Genomic DNA, 25,389 nt, shown 5'->3' on the forward strand with positions numbered 1-25,389 from the left:
TCCAATCCCAGTCTCCATGTTTCCGCGTGATCTGGGTTTGCCTCTCTGAACAGCTCCACCCGTGCCGCTCTCCCCGGCCCACTGTGTCCCAGTTCCTCTTCACGGCCTTGCCCAAACGGGACCTTTGCCACTGCGGCCTCTCTGCCTGGACTCCTTGAATGGCTAAATCACTCTCATCCTGTAGGATCCGGCTCGAAGACCCCTTCTCCAGAGAGGGTTTCCATGACCGCCACTCTGAGCAGAGTAGGCTCCTTCCGTTTCTCATTTGGTTTTTCCTACTGTGGGTTTGAGCCCAGACTGAGTTGTGTTAGGTGTGTGTTGGTTTACTTGTTTCTGTGGACACTGCTACAGTATGAGCTCCATGAAAGCAGGGACCACATCTCCTGATAGTCACTGCTCCCCCACAGTGGTATCCAGCCCTCGCAGCGGTGAAGGCTTCGAAAAGGAAAGCAAGGAGGGAAAGCAGGGAAAAGAAAGTGTGTGCTCCAGGGCACCAGTTAGTGGGACAGCTGGGACTGAAACTTAACCTCTTTATTCGGGATCTGCTACTCCTTAGGTTAGGAATTCTTAATTTCTAAAATGTAATTTTCTTAGAGAATTTAACTCAAGTTATCCTGCACCTTGGAGAGCTTGAACAGCTGCTGTCAGCGACACAGAAGTGCACGAATGCGCAACTGGAGCAGTGCCGTCCAAGCACAGACGTGCAAACTCCAGTTGTATACAGTAATGGCCCAGACTCCTGTGGAGAAACATGTAGAAAAGCCCTTTGGAATATTTTTCAAATCTTCATATATTTTTTCTCTAACTTTTGACTGAGGTTGAAAGAAATACAAGGGTTAATGGGGAAGTTCTCTTGCCATCTCAGTTTCTGTTTTCTTTTCTCACAGGAGCCTCATGGATGGGTTGTGGATTTGGTAAATAAGGTATACAACTTTCATTAATACGGTCATGTTTTCCTTCTTCTAATGAGATTGCCTAGAGTTTGGTATTTTAAGTAAATGACAGCTAGAGAGAGTAATAAGAATTTTGTTTCCTAAGGAGATAGATTCCGTAGTTCTTCCTCTTTTTCATACATGCGGTTGATACAGATGAACGTCAGCTTTAGGACTCAGCACATCTCCTGCAGTGTATCACAGAACATTAGAATGATCTTTGGGGATGACTCTCTCAAGATCAGTATTATATGGAGCATGTTGATAGGGTAGAATGGTGGCCTTCGTTTTTTGCTTAAATTATTGATGTACAGCATTTTAAAACTAATTTGTGCCTTTTTTTCCCCTCAGTTTGGAGAATTAGGTGGATTTGCAGCAATCCAAGCCAAGCTTCATTCAGAAGATATAGAACTTGGGGTAAGTTAAACCACTAAATGTGCCCAAAGTGGAAGTTCACTTTATTCAGGCTGGTATGTAACCAAAGGGACATGGTCTGGACACAGTAAGGGAAACGTTACCGTGTGAGATATCTCTGTGGGAGCAGCTTCAGCGGTTCTGATAACCCAAGAAATATTCGCCTCTAATTGTAACCCAGTTTCAGTGGAGGGTGTTTGTTCTTTTTTACTTCATTTCCCTTTGCCTCTGGTATTCGTCTCTTCATTTGTGAGGGTTATGTGAAATTACCTTGCTTTTTAAGGACAGGTGTCGTCTGTGGCAAGTGCATGTGTACATAACAGTGTCATGGTTCACATCACAGTGTAGTTCCCAGTGCCAGGCACAAATAAAATGTTTCATTTTAAGGTTGTTAGTAAGCTTTTTGGTGTTACAGCGATGCATAGATAACAAAGAGCTCTAACAGGAGCTTAGACTCTTCCCTCAGGTGCAATACCCTTCTCTTTTTATGTGACTTCATTTTTCTCAAAAAAAGTTTAACCTTGTGGTAAGGGGGAAATAACTCAGTCTTTAATCTTTCGCAGAGTGCTGACCTGTTTGTAACTCAGAGCACTTTGTTCTGTTTTCTAGTTAATTATTCAGTCAACTACTCATATGTACTTGCCATGTATAAGGCCCAGTGCTGGCTACTGTGATGTGATCAGAACAGAAGGTAATCCGTTGCCCGAGTGAGCAGCAGTTATCCCTGAGGAACTGTGGCTAATCAGCTGACCCCCTTGGTCCATCTTTGGGTTTGGGCAGGAATAACACTGAGGAGAGAGACTGACCCTTTCTTGCCACTGTTCATCCTGAAAGATCAGGTGTCTGCCAGTTCATAAATACTTCTGCTGACACTGACCAGGGAGTGTCTTCTACCTTCCCTGACATGAACTAGGTTGTTAGGCTGTCATTTGGATCCCCGATGAATGGATCGAGCATGTTAGAAGTGACTTGACTGGGAAAATAACGAGTAGTGATTTAAGAAACAAAGCTTCTAAAACAAAAAATCTATTCAAGTATAGGGTTTTATCCAGTTTACTTGTTTCTCAAGAACTGGCTGTATAGGTCATTGGCCATGTCAAAGATTAGCTTCACTTTTTTTTAAATGTTAAAACACTCACTAATTCTGGCAGAGTTAATTTATTTAAAAAAAAAAAAAAATACAGAGCATCCCAAGTTTCTAGCCTACTTGGAAGAAATTGGCTAAGGGTGGATATATAGGAATCTGGGCTTGCTCTCGTTATTATCAAATATCTTGAGGTTAAAGATACCTCCAGGATTTTCCCCATTTTTCAGAGCAACCATGTTGTTGCTGCAGTTGATACAGAATTATGTTTAGGTTGTATTTGAGGAGATGATAAAGTTCAGGCATAGGAGAAAGATTCCCAAAGATTGAGACTCTAATTATAGCCAACAGGCATGATTAAAATTTCAAAATAAATGCCTGCCTTCTGACCAGTTAAGGAGGTGATTATGTCCTAGAATAAATTCAGGCCACTGAGTACAAGTAAATGCATTCATTTTACATTTACATTTATATCTACATGGTTTTGAATTTGAAAAATACTGGGAAAAAACATCATTCACAATTCATCAGTGAAAAATACCTGTACAAAGTATGGGATGAAAGTTGCCTGTCCCCCACCCCCACGCACGTATACCCACCTCCTAGATAATAGCTACCCATTTAATGCAGTGCCTTTCTGACTTTTTCCTAAATTTATGTAAAATATACCTGTGCATGATCTTTCCCTCTTTCTCTTTCTCTCTTTAAAACTGAATTGTAATCAAGCTATACCCAGTAGCATATTTTCATTTAACAGTCTATCATGGACATCTTTCCAGGTCAGCACGATCATCGTTTTTAATGGCTCTCACCTGTTCCTTCACCTGTTGTACCCTGATGCCGTCATTTTTTAATGGGCATTGGATTATTTCTAAGTTTTTGCTCTTCAGAGAGTTTCCCATATAAATTTGTCTTTGTGCATATGCTACCATTTCTGAAGGACAGATTCTTATAAAACGGGATTTCTGGGTTAAAGACTATATAGATTCTTAAATTATAATCAGTAATATTAAATCTCTTTCCAAAAAGCTTGTACCAGTCTGTACTCCTATAAACTCCTTTCCTATTTCTCTTGTTAGTACTGAATATTTTCCATCTTTAATTTTTTCATTATAATGGACAAAAATAGCATTTTATTATTTAATTTGTAAGACTCTGGTTTCCTGGGAATTTGAGCATTTCATCATGTGATTATTGGCTATTTGCCTTTCTTCTGTAAATTGACCTAGTTATTTAGGTTACTTTGGAGTTGTCTTGCTAACTTTCAGGAATTCTTTTTATGTTCAGCATATCAAGTGCCATGTCTACTTTATGTACTTGTAAATTTTTTCTTCCAGTCTTTTGCTTCTCTTTTTATTTTTGTTGATGGTGTCTTTTGCTATGCAGAAGCTTCCACGTCTTGCGTAGATTTTTTCTTTAATGGCTTAAGAGTTTCCTAACTTGCTTAGGGAATGTTCTCCCATCTCAAAGTTATAAAAATACTCCTTTCATTTTATACTTTTACAGTTTTATTTTTTATACCTAGTTCTTGAATTCATTTAGAATTTCTTTTTATATATTACGTAAGATAGAGATCCAGTTTCATTTTCTTCCAAATGGATAACTAATTGTTATAAGATCCTCTAATGACTAATCCCTGTTTTCTCTACTATTTTGATGTGTTGTCTCTTTCACATGTCAAAGCCCCACATGTCCACAGGTGTGTTCCTAGACTTCTGTTCGAGTCATTCGTTCGTCTGTTCATTCTTTGCCCATTTGTATACTATTGCTCCCCTGTTTTCACTGGTAGCGCCAGTCTGCCCAGCATTGTTCCTCTCTCAGATTCTCTTGATCATTCTCATAGTTTGACTCTTTGAATATAGTCAACACGTCAGGTTGTCCTGCAGAAAATTCCACTGAGATCATGTTTGGAATTGTGTTAAATGTATAAGTCAGTGTGTGGAAAATTGCAGTACTGGTCCTTTCCATCCAAGAACATGGTATCTCCTTGTTTATTGGGCCTTCTTTTATGTATTTTGGTAAAGGTTTATAATTTTCTTCATGGAAGTTTTTGATGATTTTTGTTGAAGACACATTTCTTCAACTATTCTGTCCTTTTTCAAATAAAAATTTTTAGTATTCTGTGATATGAACTTTAAAAATCTTTCATCCAGTCCTCCAAAGTTTTATTGGCATATTATGATTTAAATTACATTAAATTTCTATAATAGTTTAAATGGATTGATATCTTTATATCAGTTTTTCCTATCCAGGAGAGTGGTTTGTCTAGTCATTCATTCATGACTTGATCAAGACATTTCAAATTGTCTCTGATATATTAAAAGCGATTTGTTAAATGCCGAAAGGAAAAAACCCTCTCGCATTGATGTCTAACTTGCACTGTCCTTGTTTTCAGGCAGTCTCAGCATTGGTGCAGCCCTTAGGGGTGTGTGCAGAGTACCTCAATTCCTCGGTGGTTCAGGTAAGATGAGGCCACTTTACACTTACTCAGAAGGTGACCTAAGACACACCAGCAGTCATCATTATCTTTTTATCAGGTTGTTCAGAATTGTGCCTCATCCAGAGTAACTTCTTTTTTTCAAATTAGCTATTCTTCTAGTAAAAATATTATCAGAAGCTAACTAAAAAATAATTAATAATTTAAGGTATAGGAGACCTCTAATATTTAAGAAGATTCTTTACCTTTTCAATTTATTCTTTTATCAAATATAATTTATATACGATTACATGTATTTTTATTTCCTTATCTGTAAAATAGGCGGCATATATCCCAACCCCCTTCACAGGATTGTTTAAGGATTCGGTGCCATTATGTATTAAATTAGAGCAGTGTTGAGCAACCCACTGGGCTTACTTACTAGCCAAGTGACTACTGAATAGCAGCCTAATGGCACATCTTGTCTAATTTCCTGCCACTGCAGATCATAAGTCAACAGGTCATCGCATAGTCGAAGCTGGGTGTGTCCCATTTTCTAATGCTTAAGGCCTGTTGTACTTTCTTGTTTCCTTTCCATTTCAAAGCGTTGGTGGTATAGTGGTGAGCATAGCTGCCTTCCTTTCCATTTCAATTAACAAGTTTTACTGAATGAAGTGTCACTTTTAAATATCTTCATTTTTTATTTTCTTTGTAAATAGGTCTGTGAAACCTGTAACTTTCACAGAGATTTTTTTTTAAGTCACTATAAATGGCTTTGAAAGCATCGTGTCCTTTGGGAGCAATGTGTTCGTATGCACTGTTCCTTCTTGTTAAACATCTCATTTACTTAGGGCCATTTTAACAAGGGAGATGGGATTTGTTTTATTAGGTTCTGGAAATTTCTACCATTTTTAAGCGTTACATGCTTTCTTTAAATGTCAAAGAAATCCTCCAAGATCTTTAAATGAAATCAGATGGCTATTTATGTATTTCTTCATTCTGGATATTAAGTTCTTTAAGAACATTTAGTGTTCTTTCAGCTTATTAAACATACAATCATTAATTTTGTAGTTGAAACACTAAGACACTAAGATAAGATGTCAGAGGCAAAATCATTTGACTTTTTAATAATTTAATATAATTATTAATAATTTAATACTTGGCTTTTTAACAATCAGAGCCAGGATTGGATTTTTAAACACTCTTTACCCATGCATTGCTCTGTTGGAAAGAGATTTAGCATAAATATCCCAGCTTCTAATTAATATTAAATTCTTTAGAAATTCTAGGTTTGATAGAATTTTTAGAATTTTATAGAGTTTAAAAAAAGAATAAAAAAGTATTGAATTTCCAACCATAGCATATTTAACTTTAATTATTTCAATCTATCCAACCTTACATTTATTCAAGAATATATTCATGCCATGAATTTATTCTCATACCATATTCACATCCTATTACTTGACATAAACTAACAATTGTCTCTGATACTTGCTACTTCTGTGACTTTGGAAGACATATGTAACGTCTGTGCCTTGGCTTCCTTGTCTGTAAAATGGTGATCATGCTGTCTCAGCCACAGTGGGAAGTAAGCAGGGCTGGTGCTGCTGATGAGAACGGTGTGCTTGCCTCTTACCCTAACAGCCCCCAGTCCTCACTGTACAATGGGCATGAGTAGAAAGGAAGAGATTCTATTTGGATAATTGTCTGATGTCATTTTAATTCATTGCTAATTCCTTCTTGGCCTTGACAGCCAAATATTGTCTATCTTCTCTTGTCACCAGATAAGTTTTAAAAATTATTTTACTTAGATGGAAGTGAGCATTTATACCTAGCTAATATTTTCCTACTTCTCACGTAATATTTAGAGTCAGTTTGATACTGCTATGATTCTGGAGCATTGTGTTGTATGAGTCTCCTCTAGAGATCAGCACACAAAAATAGTGCATATTGCAGCACATTTTTTGTGCTCCGTGCTTATATTAATTTGTTAAAATCAAATGCAAAATATTTACTTTATTACAAAAATAATACCTACTCATGCTTCATGTTTTAGTTTATGTGTCTTTGGTTGCTCTTTAAAAAGACCCTTATGAGGGATGCCTGGGTGGCTCAGTCGGTTAAGTGTCGCCTTCGGCTCAGGTCATGATCCCAGGGTCCTGGGATCGAGTCCCACATCAGGCTCCTTGCTCAGCAGGGAGCCTGCTTCTCCCTCTGCCTGCCACTCCCCCTGCTTGTGCTCTCTCTCTCTCTGACAAATAAGTAAAATCCTTAAAAAAAAAAAAAAGACCCTTATAAGAATCACTGAATTCTGGGGTGCCTGGGTGGCTCAGTGGGTTAAGAGTCTGCCTTTGGCTCCGGTCATGATCCTGGGGTCCTGGGATTGAGCTCCATGTCAGGCTTCCTGCTCAGTGGGGAGCCTGCATTTACTGCTCCCTCTGCCACTCTCCTGCTTGCGCTCACTTTCTCTCACTCCCTCAAGTTTATAAATAAATAAAATCTAAAAAAAAAAAAAAAAAAGAATCCCTGAATTCTACTCCTGAAGCCAATAGCGCACTGTATGGTTTTTGTTTTGTTTTGTTTTGTTTTTTAAGATTTTATTTATTTATTTGAGAGAGAGCGAGTACATGAGAGGGGGGAGGGTCAGAGGGAGAAGCAGGCTCTCTGCCGAGCAGGGAGCCCGATGTGGGACTCGATCCCGGGACTCCAGGATCATGACCTGAGCCGAAGGCAGTCGCTTAACCAACTGAGCCACCCAGGCGCCCCATAGCGCACTGTATGTTAACTAACTAGAATTTAAATAAAAATTTGAAGGGAAAAAAAGAAACATCAAACTTGTATTGGCAAAAACAAAAAAAAATTTAATAAAACATATTTTAAAAAATAAAAGGACTCTTCTAAGATAGCAGTGACAGGGACTGCACCCACATGGTATTGAAGGAGCTGGGGCATGGAGTCCCTTGAGGGCCTACTTAGGATGGTAGTAGCTAGCTATGGCAGCTGATACTGGAATTGAGATCTTTGCATTGCACTTTCTCCTTTGTGAAATGTGAATGAAGAAGTGTCTCCTCTCTAGTTCTGGAGCAGCATCAGGAGTCTTTATTAAGTGCAGCACTTTTGTTCTGCAGCCGATGCTAGACCCGGTCATCCTTACTACGATCCAGGATGTGCGGAGTGTGGAGGAGAAGGACCTCAAAGACAAGGTAAATTCTGTCTCCAGCCAGGTAGGCCCCCGTGCCTGTTCGTCCATGGAAGCACAGCCAGGACCTGGGGCAAGGTTCACACACCATTATTCTTTGGATTCTGGTCACACACTACTCGTATCAAATTTAATTATACATTTTCAAACCAACAGGTGCTTTTTCTGAAGCACCAAGTTGGCATTAAATCTTACCAATAGAGTGAATTTAGGGTTCTCAGTAACTGATACTATTCAGAATTTTACTAACATGTTGATTAAATAGTATTATAATTGGTATAGCATTGAAGAAGCTTTAAAATAATTCGATACTACAAGCTTATCCAAAGTTGTTTAAAGCAATTTTAACATTTAACATGATTTATTTTGTTGACCATGAAATTCTCACAGGACCCTTCCTTTTGCTCACCTGTGTGCTAACTTTTGTTTAAAAGCAAACTAGTTAATTGACCATATGGAGTATCAGATATCACCAAACCATTGCTGTTGAAAACGTCCTATATTCCTGTGTTGTAAGAATTAGGATCAAAATGTTTTCATGGTTCCTTTTTTGTTTGTTTGTGCTTTTAATAAAAGAGATTGGTTAGCATCCCTGAGCTCTTGTCTGCCATCAAGTTACTCTGCATGCGTTTCCAACCGGATCTGGTGACCGTGGTGGACGACCTTCGGTTAGACATCCTACTGCGCATGCTGAAATCACCACATTTTAGCGCTAAAATGAATTCCCTCAAAGAAGTAAGTTTTATATTTGCTTCCAGAAGACTTAAAGCACAGACTCTTTAAGCTCTGCCAAAACTTAAGGTCATTAATATAAAAATGTTGGGAAGTGAAGAAGAATGGTTTCTTGTAATCATACAAAAAAGAGAACAATGATTATATATAAAATGGTATATAGGGTTATAATTGTTAATGTGATCTTTTTATATGTGTTCCATTCAAAATTCATTCTCTGAAATATTTGAAATAGTTGTGTTTTTATGAAATTTCCTAGAACATAATTCCTTGGAATAGACCATTTGAGATTTACTTTTTACCCTAGGGGTATACTTCTTTTTGTTATATTTCAGATAGGTGTTTTCTTAAACCAAATGTTCTAACTGGGGTTGGGACAAAAACAAAAAGATAACAACTATGACGATCTAAGCAAAATGCTGGAAATATTTTCCTATAGCTTCCTAAACTTCTTCCAAACACACTTGGTTTTGGTGAGTATAGGTGGGGCCAGTATAGTTCAGTCATAACTCCAGAACTTAGTCATTTTTCCTGAAGTTCTGTATTAATTAGGATTCTTTACTGCAAGTGGAATACACTCGTTGTGAACCCATCTGGGGCCAAAAGAGGAATTAAATGGAGGAAGGATGGGCTGTTTGACATGAATGAAGGATTGACTAACCAGACCATGTAAGGGCAGGGACACGTGTGGGCAGCAGGAACAACTAGAATTGGAGACTTGACCACTGCCAGGACTCTGTCCAAGTCTTGTCCCTGCTTTTCTGAACGTGTTGGCTTTGCTTTCTCTCTTCCTACAGAGTGGCATTTTTTGTGGGGTAGACATCATGGCCAAAGAGGGTCCCATTACCAGGGAGGGACTGACACTTTCTCTCTGGTCCCAAGTATAGAATTTGAAGTATGTGCGAAGGTGGAAGTTTGGTCAGATGCTCTTCCCTGAGCCATCCAGGGAGTGCCATTCTTGGCTCCATGTTCTTTTTAAAGAGACATCAGGAATAAGTAGTCTGTTAACTTACTACAGTAACTGGCCTTCAGTACATTTTGGCTAATGATCAGACCACATTGGAACACTGTGTAAGTCACAGGATATGTATACATATATATGTAGGTTTTGTTTATGCATACTTGCACTAGTCATTCACAATAATCCTGTCTTTTTAGGTAACCAAACTAATAGAAGATAGCACTTTATCCAAATCTGTGAAGAATGCTATAGATACAGACAGATTGTTAGATTGGCTGGTTGAAAACTCAGTTCTGTCAATTGCATTGGAAGGTAAGTTGCTTTAAAAAAAATATTTCCTAACATAATTATAAATAATGTATTTTTGTACTAAAGGTAAGAAAATGTTGCTTTGACTGTATTAGCCTTTAAATGTTGCAAGTTCCTATTGCTTTGAATTAATAGAATCATATTTAGAAAGTCAGCGTTCACTGTATCTATCTGCCTCTTGGGTGTCTTTTCTCTTAGGCAACATAGACCAAGCCCAATACTGTGATCGTATAAAGGGGATTATTGAACTCTTGGGCAGTAAATTGTCTTTAGATGAGCTCACTAAAATTTGGAAGATACAGGTAAGTTGATCAGAATTAATCTTGCCTTTTTCCGATATTTCTGGCAGAAGGAGAGGGAGAAGGGTGGTGAACGAGCAAGGAGATGGAGCTTCTATCTTGCTTTAGCCACAGCAGCTCTACTCAGATCTGCTTACCCGCTTGGGGCTTCTGTCAGGGTTGTGTATGTGAGAAAGGCTTGCGCTGCTCAGATGTGGAACGACTGAGCGCGTCTAGTCTTCTCGTTTCCAGGTTAACACAATGAAAAGCTGTCCCGCAGGCTCCCCAGCAGCGCTAGGACAGTGTGTCTCTTGTTTGCCAGCCTCCTGTTCTTTTCACCATTTGCTTATCAGTTTTCATGGATGAATTTTTCCTGTTGGGTTGTTACGTGAGGATAAGAGTCCTACTTACATGAGTTCCCAGACCGCATCTCACCAGGACTCCCCGTGGCCGCCACAGAATCGGCCACGCCCCTGCCTTTTCTTTTCCTTCGCTTTGTTACTAGGCCGTTGGACTCGTTTTCCCCCCACTTTCCTGGCACCCTCTGTAAGTCTCCTTTACTAACTTGTTTATTCTCTTCTTCTTTGTAGATACTAGTTTCTTTCACGCCTTAGCCCTTTCCTCAGTCTGTAACCCCCCGGGGGACAGTGCCTCCCCTCCTGGGGCTTGGAGTGTGTTTGGATGCCTCTGACGCTCAGAACTGCGTTCCCCATTCAGACCTCTTGGCATTCCAGTGCCGTGTACCTAGACGCATAACTATTGCGCCTTCCTGCATGCCATCTCATAGGCATCTCAAATTCAGTGTGTCAGAACCTAGTCATTTTCCAGGCTATTTCAGTAATGGTATTAGCCTTCATCTAGCTGCTAAGCCACAAGGAGGCCTGGAGCTCACCTTGACTATACCCTTTTAGTCACTGTATCACTCAGAACCTAGTCAGGAAATAGACGCTGTACTAGGTATTTCAGAGGGAATTGGGTACAGGGGCTTGTTTACAAAGGCCTTGCTGGGGTGGAAGAGCAAAAGAGAGAAGTAGGAATGCTGGAGGAATAGAATGGGGAAAGGGGCATCTGAAGTCCAAGGAAAGGAAGCGGCTTTGGGAGGTGCTTTCATGGCACATGGCTGGGGTGCCAAAGAGGTGGCCCGGCCACCAGGGCTTCTCCCTTGCTGCCGCCGATGCCAACACCCGCATCCACTCCCTGAGCATGAACCAACACTTCTTTCTTCCTCTTCCCTTCTCATCTCCCAGCAGTGCCTCCCATGGGCAGAAGATCACGGGAGCATAGCCAGGAGAGGAAATGCAATTCGCAGGCTCCCAGCCTAGCAGCAGAAAGCAGACTATAGAAAGTTAGGTGCAGGACTGAAAGAAAACAGTCCTGGGGCCTATAAATCTTGCTTCCCATAAATCTTGCTTCCCATGTCAACTGTAGTTGAATACTCCATATAATGTTGTTTTGTGAGTGAGTTTTGAATCCACAGAAGGTTGAAGATTAGAGGCCATGAAATAGATATTGTATATCCCTGCTACATTTGGTGAATATATGTATATAGTAGATACTGAGCAGATTCTTGTAGAATTGAATCTAGAAAAGTCTCTGCCTTTCAATTCCTTCACATGGTATGCAGTGAGGCATGATGGAGTCATGTTTGAGGTTATAGAGTGAGTTTTGACCATAAAGTCGACCACAGGGCCTACATCACTGAAGCAGAGATTCACTGTCCATGGGATAAATTAATATTAATTGAAATTATAAAGTAGGAGTGAAATAAAAAATAAGGTAGATGGTACTCTCAGCTGCGGCCCTCAAGCTCATTTATAAAGTGCTGAAGCAAATATGTTTGTTCTGTACTCAGTTCAAAGCTTTATTAGCCAGTTGAAAATATTTCGCTTTCCTCTTGAAATGCATATATCAGATTAAGAACTTTACTCTCATCTTTTTAAAGATTTAATGCTGCTAGAAATTTATACAAGGCCAACTGATGGCCATTGCTTCCTGTAGTTTCGCCAGTGTTAATCATGCAAGTGAATGCTGATCAGGCTAGAATCAGTTTATCTTGTTGCTGTTTTACTTTGGCTCTGTCAATTGCTGGGGAGAAGTGTGAGGGTCTTTCCAAGTTGCAGGACGTAACTTTCCCCCACTATCTCCTTTTCCAGTCAGGACAATCATCTACTGTGATCGAGAATATCCATACTATTATTGCTGCAGCAGCTGTCAAATTTAATTCAGATCAGCTTAATCATCTGTTCATTCTCATCCAGAAGGTAAGTGTCCAGAGAACTGCAATTCTTTTAAGTTTTCCTAAAAGAAGCTCATTTTGAGGTCTCCCCCCTTTAAGTTAAGTAACTCTTCTTACTTTGTTAAACCATTTTAGCTCAAGTGTAAAGTTTCTGCATATTTTGCCCATTTGGTAAAATTGGATTGTCTTGTCTTTTCTGTTCCCCAGAGCTGGGAGACTGAAAGCGATCGGGTAAGACAGAAGCTGTTGAGTCTGATTGGACGAATAGGCCGGGAAGCTCGCTTTGAGACTACTTCTGGAAAGGCAGGAGAATCAAATTAATCTTTCCAGCTACAGTGTGGTCTGACTGGTGTATGGGCTGGCTCATCTTGTGTGGCATTATTGCAGGTGTTAGATGTACTCTGGGAACTGGCGCATCTTCCAACCCTGCCCAGTAGCCTTATACAGCAAGCCTTGGAGGAGCACCTGACAATCCTTAGTGACGCATATGCTGTGAAAGAAGCAATCAAGAGGAGTTACATCATTAAGTGCATCGAAGATATTAAAAGGGTCGGTTTTATCTTTGGTCTAGTTTTGTTGTCAGAGCCATAGTATTGTAATTAGAGCCAACTAATTTTCTTATCCTATTATGTAAATTAAATTAAATGTCCTACCTGGAAACTCTTGTCTTAGAGTCCAAGATTGGGAAATTATAGGTACTGCTTTTACCAAGTCACTTATATTTCTCTTAAAATTAATTTCAGCCTGGAGAATGGTCAGGTTTGGAAAAAAACAAGAAGGATGGATTCAAGGTAAGAATTTGCAGATGGAACCGCCTAAAAGGTATACTAATTTAATAATTTCTTTTAATAAGTGATATCATAATTTTAAGATAATCTCTTTTTGTGTCTCTTTGAGTAATGTTCAGATAGAAACTGCTGTTTAAATATTCACGAATCCAAGGTCACATTCACAGAGTAGTTTCATTATATTGTTTGCATAAAATTATAAGACCTTTAACTTAGTTTTTTCTTTTGTAAAATAAATGCAAAGTCTGCACAGCTTTAATAAGTACAGTGGATTCTGCATAAAGTATCATTCCTATTCTTCTGCCATGAGGGAGAAATGGAGGAACCCTCATAGAGTAAGAAGAAAGAGAGAAGGGAAGAAAGAGGGTCATGCGGTGCTGGCATGCCGTCGTTTTTTAGGTGCCTGGTTCAGAGGTGTACATAAAGAAATTCCTTAGTGAGTCCTGCTGCTGGGGTCTGATGCCAGCAGGTGGTCTTGGGTAGCGACTGCTGTGGGAGCCCTCCCCTGCTCAGGGCTCTGGCCTCTAGGCTGCGGGGGACTTAGGGGCCACCCTTTGAAAGCATGGTTAGCAGAGTAAGCAGTGAGGACTGTAGCTCTCCTGTCGCTCCAGTGCTTCAGCATCCAGCCCGGGCTTGAGGGGCCTGATCACAGGGCCACTCCCTGGAGCCACATCCCCTGTTGCCGCAGCCCTGACCAGAGCACTGCGCTCGTCCAGCCGAGGCCCTCAGGTTGCCCAGGCCAAACGGAGAGCCTTGTAGCGGGAGGGATCTCATCTTACTGTAACATAAGAAAAGGTTTTGGTGAATAGCCAGGGGCTTAGTAATTTCATTGGTTAAACATTTTTCTTGGCTTTCATTAGGAAGTATTTCTTTAAAGGATCTTGAATACTGCTAACTTTCATTGGTGTATTCAGGGACTCTTAGCTCTTGTTACGAGGCTGTGGTGATTCAGTGGGCTTTTATTAAGTTCTATGTGGTCATCAGGTTTAGTTGAGGACACGTAAGAACTTTGTGTTTTATATTTCTGACACTGAAATTTGGTCAGGTGAATTTTCTACATAAAATCTGGCTTTAGAGATTTTCAAAAAGTCACAGACTGGAGCTGATGATGCTCACGTTATGAGAAATCTTTCCTTTAATTCAGCAGCATTGCTGTCATCCTCAGATCCAGTTCACATTTTTCCAGTTTTCTCAGCCCAGCAGTTTGGATAATTTATTGCAGCCTCTGCCTTTCACTTGGACCTCATCCAGAGTTCTGTACGGAGTTTAGATCCTTCAGTAGTGATAGCAAGAGGAAAAGGGTATCTATCGAAAAATGGTCTTTTCTTCTCAGGAATAGATACATTTCTTTATAAATGTGAGGGGTCCACACCGAAGAGACTGTTCCCTCCCTCCAGGGAAATGGCTTTTGAAAGCAGAAACCCCTTCCCACTGTCTGTTCCTTCCTTGCTGCAGCTCAGGCTCAGCGTTACTTAGCTCTCCTGGTCAGGTCAGCAGCATCCCTGCGTCTTCACTGCCTCTCTGCAGTCACTTCATTCATGCCTGTTGTTTTATGACAGAACTCAAAGAGCAGCAGGGTAATTTTTGGAGTCATTTCATGATACTTGAAAGGAGTACTCTTCCTTTTTTTTTTTTTTTAATCTCCCACTGCTCCCAGTACAGAAATGCTGATGGACCGTTATTTCGTTCCAAATAACAGTACCTTGCATTTATATAGCACTTCCTAGTGAACTAAGTGCTCTTGCAGATGCTCTCTGAAAGTACACACGGCTGAGGGGGGCAGTGGGAAGATCAGAGCCCCCTGGATATGACTCCAGGCAGGGGGGTGAGTTATATCCTGCCACTAAAGGTGTTTTTCTATGCTATGCCCTTTCCTGCCAGGCAGCAAGGTGGGCTGACTGGGGATTATGTCTCCCTGCCAGGCTACACAGAAACTAAGCAAAGGGTAAGACAAGATCACCCACTCTTACTCCCCTCCCACCCTCAGCTACCTCTCTGTCCCCCAACTGATTCCCCTTCCCTCTGCTTTTCATACTCTTAAAATTCCCAAATTCCACTGTTGTGTTCAGAAAGTCTGCCCTTTATTTCTTAACTTTATTTCTGTAGATTCTGCCAGGATACCCTTGGCTCCCTTGGTCCTCTTTCCTTTGCTTCCTTTATACCTTCCACTGTTTACCCCCAACCCTCTCCCTCTTATTTCACTTCTTTTTTCCTTCAATTAAAAATTTTAAATGTACTCATCCAAAAAAAAAAAAAAATGTACTAAACCAAAAAAGTCATTTTTACTCAAGTAGTGGTATTGGTGTATTCCCCAAGTCATTCTCTCAAGGCCTCCCCTGGGCCCAGCGCCTGGCAGCTTCTAAGTAGATGCCCGTCCCTTCCTTTCATTCCTCCCCTTCACCCTGTTGAGGACACTAAAATCATTACTTACCCAGAGTGCAGTGGCCTCTACTTACTAAAACGTGTAATTGAAAGCAAAAGTAGCAAGATGTCCTCAGTGCAGTCTCCCAGTGATGTGGTTAGCACGGGAGGAAATACTTTTTTTAAAAATGCTCTCCTGTGCAAAAATTGGTACTTCGAATCTAGATAAATGGCTAGGCCTGGAAAAATAAGATAGATGAGAACGTGGGGATGTTCAGCTTTGAGAAGAGAATTCAAGAAAGCATATGAACATGTTCTTCAGAGACTTAGATTGTGATAGAGAAGTTTGATTCCTCCCAAGAAGTCACGGGAGGCCTGTTTCAGTATGAGAGGGCAGCGCACTTTCTGTGAGAGCAGTCTGCCATCGAATGCACTGCCTCCTGAGTTCCTCATTGCAGGAGACACTAGGAGAACAGTCATTTAACAGACGTGAGTGAGGATTTAGGCGTAGGTTTGCAGGCTGCACCAACTGACCTCTGAGGCTTCATCTAACATTGAGTGTCTACTTTGGACATACCGTTAACCTCCTCCTTGTGAAACCTCAGCTCCATTACCAGGCATTATCAAATATGCTCATTGTAATTGTTCACCACAGTCTCTTGCCCCTTTGGTAACTGGAGAAAAATCATTAAATTTTTCTTGTAACTTAGCAACATAGTGTCATAGATACAATTAAATAACATCTTTTCTGTTCGCTAATAAACTTTAGGAAGATTATATCAGAAATACTTTTTGAATTCCGATTTTACATGATTTCCTTAATTTTATTGAATAGTGAGCGACTTTCAAAGGATGATTTTCTATGTTAAATAAAAATATTCTAGCCATAATTGACTTAGTCTGTCATAATGATGCTTTTTTTAATATATCCGATTATTTGCTGAAGGGTTCATATTTATATCCTAATGTTTATAATCCTTTTGGTAGGTATCTACAGTTTGGACTTAAGCCCTTAGAGTTTTATTCCTTGTCATTTTGCAACTTTTATATTTTAGCTGCAGTATGTAGGTAGTCCTGCAAATAGTTGGCCTTTAATATATACCTTATTTCTCTGATTCTAAGATGCCCGTGATTGCAACCTGCATCACAGACCTAATAAGTTTGCAAAGAAGAAAAAAAGAAATTGCACATTCTAGTTTTACCATTCATTTGTTTAAATTCCCACTCAGAGTCTGAATGTAAGCCTCTTTTTGACCAGTATGCAGAGCTTCACTGGCACAGTGCTTTTCATTATCTAGAGTAGTGATTTTGACCACTGAAATCTCTAAGAGTGACTGTATAATTTTGAGGCATGTGAAAGAATATGGAATTTTGTGTCCTTGTCCTTTTTTGTAAAACTCAAGCTGCTTTTTTTCCTTAATTGAGTTGCGTTGTGTATACTACAGGATGAACGGCTTCTCTCGAATTATGGGTGCGCCTTTGGACAGAGACATTTAGTGCTGGGTGACCGAGCCCTTCACAGCGTCTGAGTCTGTCACACCAAATTCTCCCGGCTATGAGAAATGCTTTAGATTGACAGCACTGGCAGTTTTCTTTGCTTTTAATCGAGTTGACAGACACAACAGGCTAGTCAGTGTTACATCATAGTGCCATCTTTTTGATAAGAGTTTTAAGTAACAAATCCATGATCTAAATTTAAGTTAAAAAGCCATCCTTGTTTGGTGCTATATAAACAAAGTCACAGCTGAAACGACAGGTAGATGAACAAATACCTTTCATATGCAGCTAAGGGTACATGTACTCAGGTAAGGACAGCTATGTCAAAATTTACTCCTACACCTAGTGGCTGCTAAGTTACTTTTGACAATTGTAAGAAGTGTCAATTTCAGAAATGCTGAAATTTATAAAACCTGTATCTTAGAATCCAGGAAATATGGTATTTGCTGATTGATTGGCTAATCCTCAAGAAAACCAGTATTGTTTTGGCAATAGTTCTCTCGAATATACATATTCGGTAATACGATTTTTTCCTGCCAGAGACAGAAAGTATATTTTTCAAAAGTATTTTCCACCTTGTAAAGGTCTTCATCTTACAGAAACACTTGGGAAGAAGGAAGAAGGCTTTAAAAACAAAAGCAAAATTCAGCCTTTAAAGTAAAGGCTAAGGACTTAAAACTTCTACTCAGTTTTTTAGAGACTTAATCGATAATTTGATTAGTAGTGTTAAACGGACAGTCTTCCAAATTTTATAAATGTCTTAGTTAGAAAGATGCTATGTATTAAAGAGCAGTTGTTTTAAAGATTATTTCACGAACGTCAGACTTTTCAGATACGTACTATGAAAGATCTGGATTGTCGTGTACCAGTTTCAGAAATAACATTTGAAAATGTTATGAAAAATATAAGGTATAAATGTATAGTGGCTGTAATAATTAATAAAAATAGAATTCTCTCTTGCAGAATTGTTTTAACTAGGACGTACAAGAAGATCATGAGTATTTTCTTTAATATTTAGACCACTATTGGTATCTTGATCATATCATTGGTATCCTAATCACATAATTATAGAAAATCATATTTTTATACCACTTATCAGCCAGCTCAGTATTATCCAAGGTAAATTTTGACCATCAGTTTATTTCATTCCAACATGTCCTAGCAGCCTGTGCTACTTAATCTATCCTCTGAAGTTGCTAATTCCTTGTCTGTTTTTTGCTGATGTACCCCTATACATTTACTGTCACTTCACATCCACTCCTGTTTGCAGTTCTTGGCCTTAGGAAATTGCATGCAGAATAAGAAGTTGAAGACTGAATTATGAATGCATGGAGATGAGCTCTAAGCCAGTGTGAAGAGAAAAATAATAGAATGTGTAGCCATAAAACCTAATAGACTTGGGAAATTTTTATAGCTAATAAATTTAACCTGCCGTTTATTTCTAGCTTTAACTAATGTAACTTCTTTTTAACTCTAGTCATCTCAGCTCAATAATCCCCAGTTTGTATGGGTGGTGCCGGCTTTGCGTCAGCTTCACGAGATCACCCGCTCGTTTATAAAACAGACCTATCAAAAGCAAGACAAGGTAAGAGAAGAGCCCTGTTCAATGACTATACAGTTATATACACAACTGTTGGAATAACAAAACATAAAGATCTTGCTGAGTTTATCGTCACTATTTTACATTTATATGATTATCATTCATTTATATTCTCTAATAATCTTGAGTTTAAACATCATTCTACTTTCATTTCGATGGAGCTTTTCTTTTGATCTATCCTGAACTCATGTCCTTTTTATTTCCTTAATTTATTGAAATGATTACGCCAGTTTTTAAAAGTTAGAATGGTATTTTGGAAATGTGTTTGGAAAGATGTAAAGACATTTGATCTCAGGAAGATTAGATTGTTTAAGGACCTGGAGCTTCCTTGGTGGGAGAGACTTGGGAAGAAAGATCCGGAAAAGTACGCAAGCAGTGAAATAGTTCTTTGGAAAGTTGCCTTTAAAAAAAAAAAAAAAAAAAAAAAAACTCTCTAGAAGAAAAAAATTATCAGAAGTTTATTAATTCCCTTAATTCTAGTTATGTGCACACTAGATGATTTTATTTGCTTTCGTGCAGGGTTGGGATTGAAGAAATCCTTAGATTCGCTGTCCTTCACTCACCTAGGACCATGTGCTAAAACCGAAGCTTGTGTTAAACTGACAGAATCACTGCAGATTCTCATACCATTTTTCTTTTTGTTGTTTTTGCCAAGAGCATTATTCAAGACTTGAAGAAAAATTTTGAAATCGTGAAATTGGTAACAGGAAGTTTGATAGCCTGTCATCGACTTGCAGCTACTGTGGCTGGACCCGGAGGCTTAACTGGTTCGACACTGGTAGACGGCCGATACACTTACCGGGAGGTATCCGGCATGGCGCTTTTGTGTCGTGATTTACAGCATTCATCTGGCTTTTTGCACTTGAACTATAAAAATAATATTTGTTGGGTGTCACTTGAAAAGAGGCGGTGTGAGGTATCTTTGTAGTGACGGAACAGTTTTGTGTTTTGGCTATAACCATTTTAAAAGAAAAGTTGAGAAAATTGTTATTTCTGGGTAAATCTTTCAGTAAATCCCCTAAAAACTCCCTGTGATAAAGTGATAAAGATAACCATCTTTCTTTTGTCTTTCTTCTGAAATAATAATTGTCAGTTCTGTGGAGAATTGTTTCTTAAATCAACTGATTAGTAACATTGTTTTTAAAAATTGGAAAAAATCTTAACTCACCACTTGTGAGTTTGTGGTGTTAATGCCTGGAGTTAACTAATTAGCATTACTTCTTTTTGCAGTATTTAGAGGCCCATCTAAAATTTCTAGCATTTTTCTTACAAGAAGCTACTCTGTATCTGGGTTGGAATCGTGCCAAGGAAATCTGGGAGTGTCTTGTGACTGGCCAGGATGTTTGTGAATTAGATAGAGAGGTAAGAAGATGGTAGGTGGATAAAATAAGGCAGAAGTGGGACTTAAATATTTTACCTTTTCTGTATGTCTCATATTTTTTGTGGGTCTCACATCTTTAATTCTAAACACTTCTCAATTGGCTAAGCATACATTTATACTAACAGGCCAGGAACTGTAAGTGCTGAAAAAATACTTCATATAATATATATCTAGGACCTAAATATATGAGTTCTTTGGTAGTTTTTATACCATTCTGGATAAGACCAAATTCAGAGTGAGCACAGCTACAGAATTCTTGGTGTGTCTTATGTTTTTTTCTCCCTCCCATGGAACTAATTTCAAGTTACCAACCAGAAACTTTGAATTCCTGTAATGATGTTGCACCCCAGAAACACAAAGAAGAATAAATGACTAGACAGATTTTTTAAACTATAATTAAGCAGCTGAAAGTAGATTAAGCCAGGAGCAGAACACCTGACTTGGCGTATTTTAACAATGAATTGCTGTCTGCTCATCTCATTTTACAGAACTATAACTGCTTCATAGCATTGTTGAAAGGACCACATACATGCCTTTGCCTAGCACAGTGGCTGGCCATAGCAAGGCTTGTTAATAAGCGTTAGTGGAGAAGCCCAAGTTTAAACTCCATTGAACAGTGTGAGTCTATATTTGCATTATCTGGGGGAGAGGTTGCTAGAACTGCTTTGTTTAGTTCCAGAGTACCAGGCATTTCAGTTTTCAGTGGTATTTTGTCAATAAATATTTTTGAAGATTTAAACATAACTTATCTTCACTCTCCCACTTTGGAATATGTATTTGCCTGAAATGGATTTTAGTTACAGGGTAACATTTGTCTTGATCCACAGATGTGTTTTGAATGGTTTACAAAAGGGCAGCATGATCTCGAGAGTGATGTTCAACAGCAGCTTTTCAAGGAGAAAATTCTTAAATTGGAGTCATATGAAATCACAATGAATGGTAGGAAAACAACTTAAAATCTTTTTTTCTCATTTAGTTAAGAAATTTTATTCTTTCCTTTCCCTCTGAGTCCACTTCTCAGAAGCAACTAATCAGTCTGGAATAGCCTTCTGGACTTTTATTCACATCTATGTAAAGAAACATATGTTTATATACACAGATAAGTTCCTTTTTATGTGAATGGTATCGTATGATTCATTTTAAATTACATGGTCCGATAGCTCAAACGGTCAAATGGTGGCATGTATCAGTACTTCACTCCATTTTATGGCTGAATAATATTCCATTGTATGAATATACTACATTTTATTTATGCATCCATCAGTTGATGGACATTGGGTTGTTACCACTTTTTGGCTATGATCACTAACACTGCTATAAGCATTTATGTACAAGTTTTTGTGTGGACGTTAGTTTTCATTTCTCTTCAGTGTATATTGAGGAGTGGAATTGTATCTTGGAACTAACATTTGAAGAACTGTCAAAATATTTTGCAAAATGGCTGTACTATTTCATACTCCTCTCAGCAGCATCTGAGGGTTTCAGTTCCTTCCCATCTTCAACAACACTTTTTATTGTCATCTTTATTCTTGCCATCCTGGTGTGTGTCAGGTGTTATCTTGTGGTTTCGGTGTGCATTTCCCTGATGACTGATGATATTGAACATTTGTGCATGTGTTTATTGACTGCATATAGTCTTTGAAGAAATGTCTATTCAAACCTTTTGCCCATTATGAGTTGGGTTGTCTTTTTATTGTTGAGCTGTATATTCTGCATAGTAGCTCCTCATTGGATACACGATTTGCAAATATTGTGTCGCCTTCAGTGGGTAGTCTTTTCACACTCTCAGAGTCCTTCTTTGAAGCACAAAGTTCTTGATTTTGATGAGGTCCAATTTATCTGTTGTTTTTTTTTCTGGTGGTGTTTGTGCTTTTGGTACTATATCTAACAAACCATAGCCTAATCTGTGGTCTTGAAGATTTATGTCTGTTTGGTCCTAAGAGTTTTACAGTTTGGGCTCTTGGTATACTTGGAGTCTTTTCATTGGTTATCTGTGGTACTTAGAGTGCATGAATTTATCTGACCTTCTATAATTTCAGGTTTTAACTTATTTAAGACTTTTTTTGAAAATGTGAATCTTTGTGATCATCGATTGAAACGACAAGGAGCTCAGTTGGTGAGTACATTATTCCAAAATCTAGGTAATTTGGATAATCTAGTAAACACGACAAAAAAGGTGTAATTTTGTTAAGGAATGGGCATCTCCTCGACTGCCGTCTTCTGCATTGACGACAGGGCTTCTCTTAGAGCGTAACGGAGGTCCCCCTTCCCAGCACAGCGACACCTCGCCAACTGCCTGTGAGAGCACAGTTGACTCTCCAATCCCTCCATGCTTCTTGCTGACCTGGGGCAGCCAGCTGCCTCCTGTGGCTAGGTGAATGCAGGGTAGGGATCGTTTCATTGAAGCCTCCAACTCCTCATATCTGGTAATGGACATGTTCCTAAAAAGTAACAACATCTTTAATTCTGAAGATGAATCTTCAGTTCATCGCAGTGGCAGGGATTTGGGGAGAAATTTTTAGGAACAGTCAGTGAAGCCGGAAAATGAGGATCCGTAGAATATATATAGCGTATGTTTATTATATTTACATATGCACCTTAAGAAAGACAGACAAAAAATAACTCTCTTTTCTAAGACCTAACTCTTTTGATTCAAGACCTGGCTTCCTGGATGGTAAGAATTTTTTAAAAATCTCTACGGCCTAGATCCTGTCACTTGAACTGAGCTTTGGGAAGACCAGATTGAGCCTCAAGGATTATTAACCGCTTCCAGCCGGCCTCTCTTGCCTTTTGGAGAAGAGCTCTTGAAGATGGTGCCCACCTCACTCCTATGTGTTTCCGCTTCTGTAGTCTGTCTGGGTAGATTTCCAGCTTGGGTTTAGGAATATCTGGAGAAAACTCTCCATATCCTGGTGGCCATGGACATAGCCCAGTGTTTCTGTGGTTTTTTTTCTTTGTTTTACAATTCCAAATCAGCACAACAGTGCTCTCGCGTGTAGCTTAGTTTTTGCAGCCTTAATTCATACTAAACATAAAAGGTGTAGACTTGAGTGATATAATAGAAAATAATTGTCTGTAATTTTGTGACCTTGGTGTGCTTTACAATTTTTTTTTCTTTTGAACAGTATGTAGAAAAGCTGGAATTGATAGGAATGGATTTCATTTGGAAAATAGCCATGGAATCACCTGATGAAGAAATTGCTAATGAAGCTATTCAGTTAATCATAAATTATAGTTACATTAACCTAAATCCTAGATTAAAGAAGGTGGGTGCTCGTGCACAGAACAGAAGATTTATATATATATGTTTTTATTGATAAGTTCTCACCCTCGGTGTGCCTGAAAATTGGCTTTTTTATTTTGATATTTTGCTCTTAATAATGATTGCAACTAAATGTCGGACTAATTTTAATTTCTTTTATCTCTTGTAGGATTCTGTATCATTACATAAGAAATTTATTGCTGACTGTTACACGAGATTAGAAGTGAGTGGTAAATTTCCTTTGAACCTATTTTTGAATTTCATTTGAACCTGTTTTTGAAATAAATGCTTTGATGTTTTTCCTTTTTTAATTTTATATTGGGATCATGTAAAATATTGATATTTGTGGCTGGATTCTACTGAAGAATTTGTCAACAGTACCTTATTGTCACATAGGGAACAGACATTTGCCTTGGTTCCCCCAGTACAGAAATGTCCTTTATGGGAAAGCTTTCCTTCTCTTTCCACCACCCCTCCTCCCCACTCCACCCACCCCCCATTTTGGGGTATAGAAACTGTCTTCAGAAAACAGGTCTGCTATACATTCCACATTTCTTTTTTCTTTCTTTTTTTTTTAAAGATTTTATTTATCTATTTGACAGAGAGAGATACAGCAAGAGAGGGAACACAAGCAGGGGGAGTGGGAGAGGGAGAAGCAGGCTTCCTGCCGAGCAGGGAGCCCGATGTGGGGCTCGATCCCAGGACCCTGGGACCATGACCCGAGCTGAAGGCAGATGCTTAACGACTGAGCTACCCAGGCGCCCCTACATTCCACATCTAATAGATTCTTTTCTCCTTCTCTTTCTGTCCAGGAATTTCATGAAAGAACTTGCTTTTCCTACCCTTACCCATTTTCACCCGAGACTGTATCTTAAATGTTATTAAAGGCCTCGCAGGACACTCAGTAGTTGGTGGTATTGGTGGTCTTTGTCCATTAGAAGCCTGCTGTGTGATACCATCTCACATCTATTTCCAGCATGACGGTTAAAGCATTAAACAGTCATTTTCATTCTTAATTGTACTTAAATTTTATATCTAATGGAGAGTATTCCAAAAAACATAGGCTGCTGCCCCCAAGTGTCAATAAATTAACCTTCTGATGATGAATATGTGCTTGAATCCGTACAGGATTTTCCAAATTGTGACTTCCATCCAGATAGGTCATCATAAGAAAACATTTAAAATATTCAAATACCTTAAATGAGGTGTACCATTCAAGTTTTAACATATGTAGAACAGTAGTTCTCAGCTAGAGGTTCTTTTGCCTCTCAGAGATCATTTGGCAGTGTCTGGAGACCTTTTTGGTTGTCACAGCCAGAGAGGTCCCCCTGGTACCTAGTGGTAGGTGGGTAGTGACTGGAGGTCAGAGATGTTGCCAAACATCCTGCAAAGCCCAGGAAAGCCCTCCAACAAAAAGTTTCCAGCCCAAAATAGCAGTAGGACCAAGGTTTGAGAAACCCTGATAGAGAATGATTGTTTCCTGTTTCATAGGCAGCCAGTTCAGCACTTGGTGGCCCCACTCTGACGCATGCTGTGACCAGAGCCACAAAAATGCTTACAGCAACTGCTATGCCAACCGTAGCAACATCAGTTCAGTCTCCTTATAGGTAAGAGTGACGAAATTATGGCACATCCTCGCCTGATGCAGGAATATATATGTCTGTATATATATATGTGTGTGTGTGTATATATATGTATGTATGTATCAGTTTGAAAAAATAAAAAACCGGCTGCTTTTTTTGGAGATGTCTCAATTGTGGATTTCTTCCTTTTATGTCGTAATTTTTGCAAATAGTCATATCCTAAGAAATTGTATGACCACATCATACTTCCCCAAATCTGTATGTTTTTCCCTGAAGATCCGTAGGTCATCATCACCACCACCCACGTATTGCTCTGCCCCTCCCCTCTGCCTAGTGGTCAACTTCTGTTGTTTTGT

At 39.1% G+C, this 25,389-nt stretch overlaps 1 protein-coding gene across 3 annotated transcripts in view; it reads left to right on the top strand.

Annotated features, from left to right (window-relative positions):
- USP24 (ubiquitin specific peptidase 24) overlaps positions 1 to 25,389 on the top strand; it is a 134,099-nt gene that overhangs the window by 39,691 nt on the left and 69,019 nt on the right. For 2 of the 3 annotated variants that reach the window (XM_035018465.1, XM_035018466.1), the window contains exons 6-24: positions 888 to 923; positions 1,284 to 1,349; positions 4,826 to 4,891; positions 7,975 to 8,049; positions 8,622 to 8,780; positions 9,936 to 10,050; positions 10,246 to 10,349; positions 12,479 to 12,586; positions 12,769 to 12,864; positions 12,949 to 13,110; positions 13,305 to 13,352; positions 18,685 to 18,792; positions 19,463 to 19,612; positions 20,038 to 20,169; positions 21,016 to 21,127; positions 22,228 to 22,304; positions 23,314 to 23,454; positions 23,620 to 23,673; positions 24,942 to 25,057. In XM_035018465.1, coding sequence (XP_034874356.1) covers positions 888 to 923; positions 1,284 to 1,349; positions 4,826 to 4,891; positions 7,975 to 8,049; positions 8,622 to 8,780; positions 9,936 to 10,050; positions 10,246 to 10,349; positions 12,479 to 12,586; positions 12,769 to 12,864; positions 12,949 to 13,110; positions 13,305 to 13,352; positions 18,685 to 18,792; positions 19,463 to 19,612; positions 20,038 to 20,169; positions 21,016 to 21,127; positions 22,228 to 22,304; positions 23,314 to 23,454; positions 23,620 to 23,673; positions 24,942 to 25,057 — 1,925 coding nt within the window. The remainder of the gene's footprint in view (positions 1 to 887; positions 924 to 1,283; positions 1,350 to 4,825; positions 4,892 to 7,974; positions 8,050 to 8,621; positions 8,781 to 9,935; positions 10,051 to 10,245; positions 10,350 to 12,478; positions 12,587 to 12,768; positions 12,865 to 12,948; positions 13,111 to 13,304; positions 13,353 to 18,684; positions 18,793 to 19,462; positions 19,613 to 20,037; positions 20,170 to 21,015; positions 21,128 to 22,227; positions 22,305 to 23,313; positions 23,455 to 23,619; positions 23,674 to 24,941; positions 25,058 to 25,389) is intronic. The other variant, XM_035018467.1, reaches the window with a different exon arrangement.

Source organism: Mirounga leonina, unplaced genomic scaffold, assembly GCF_011800145.1.
Source record: "Mirounga leonina isolate KUSES-001 unplaced genomic scaffold, KU_Mleo_1.0 Mir_173, whole genome shotgun sequence".
Taxonomy (NCBI): domain Eukaryota; kingdom Metazoa; phylum Chordata; class Mammalia; order Carnivora; family Phocidae; genus Mirounga; species Mirounga leonina.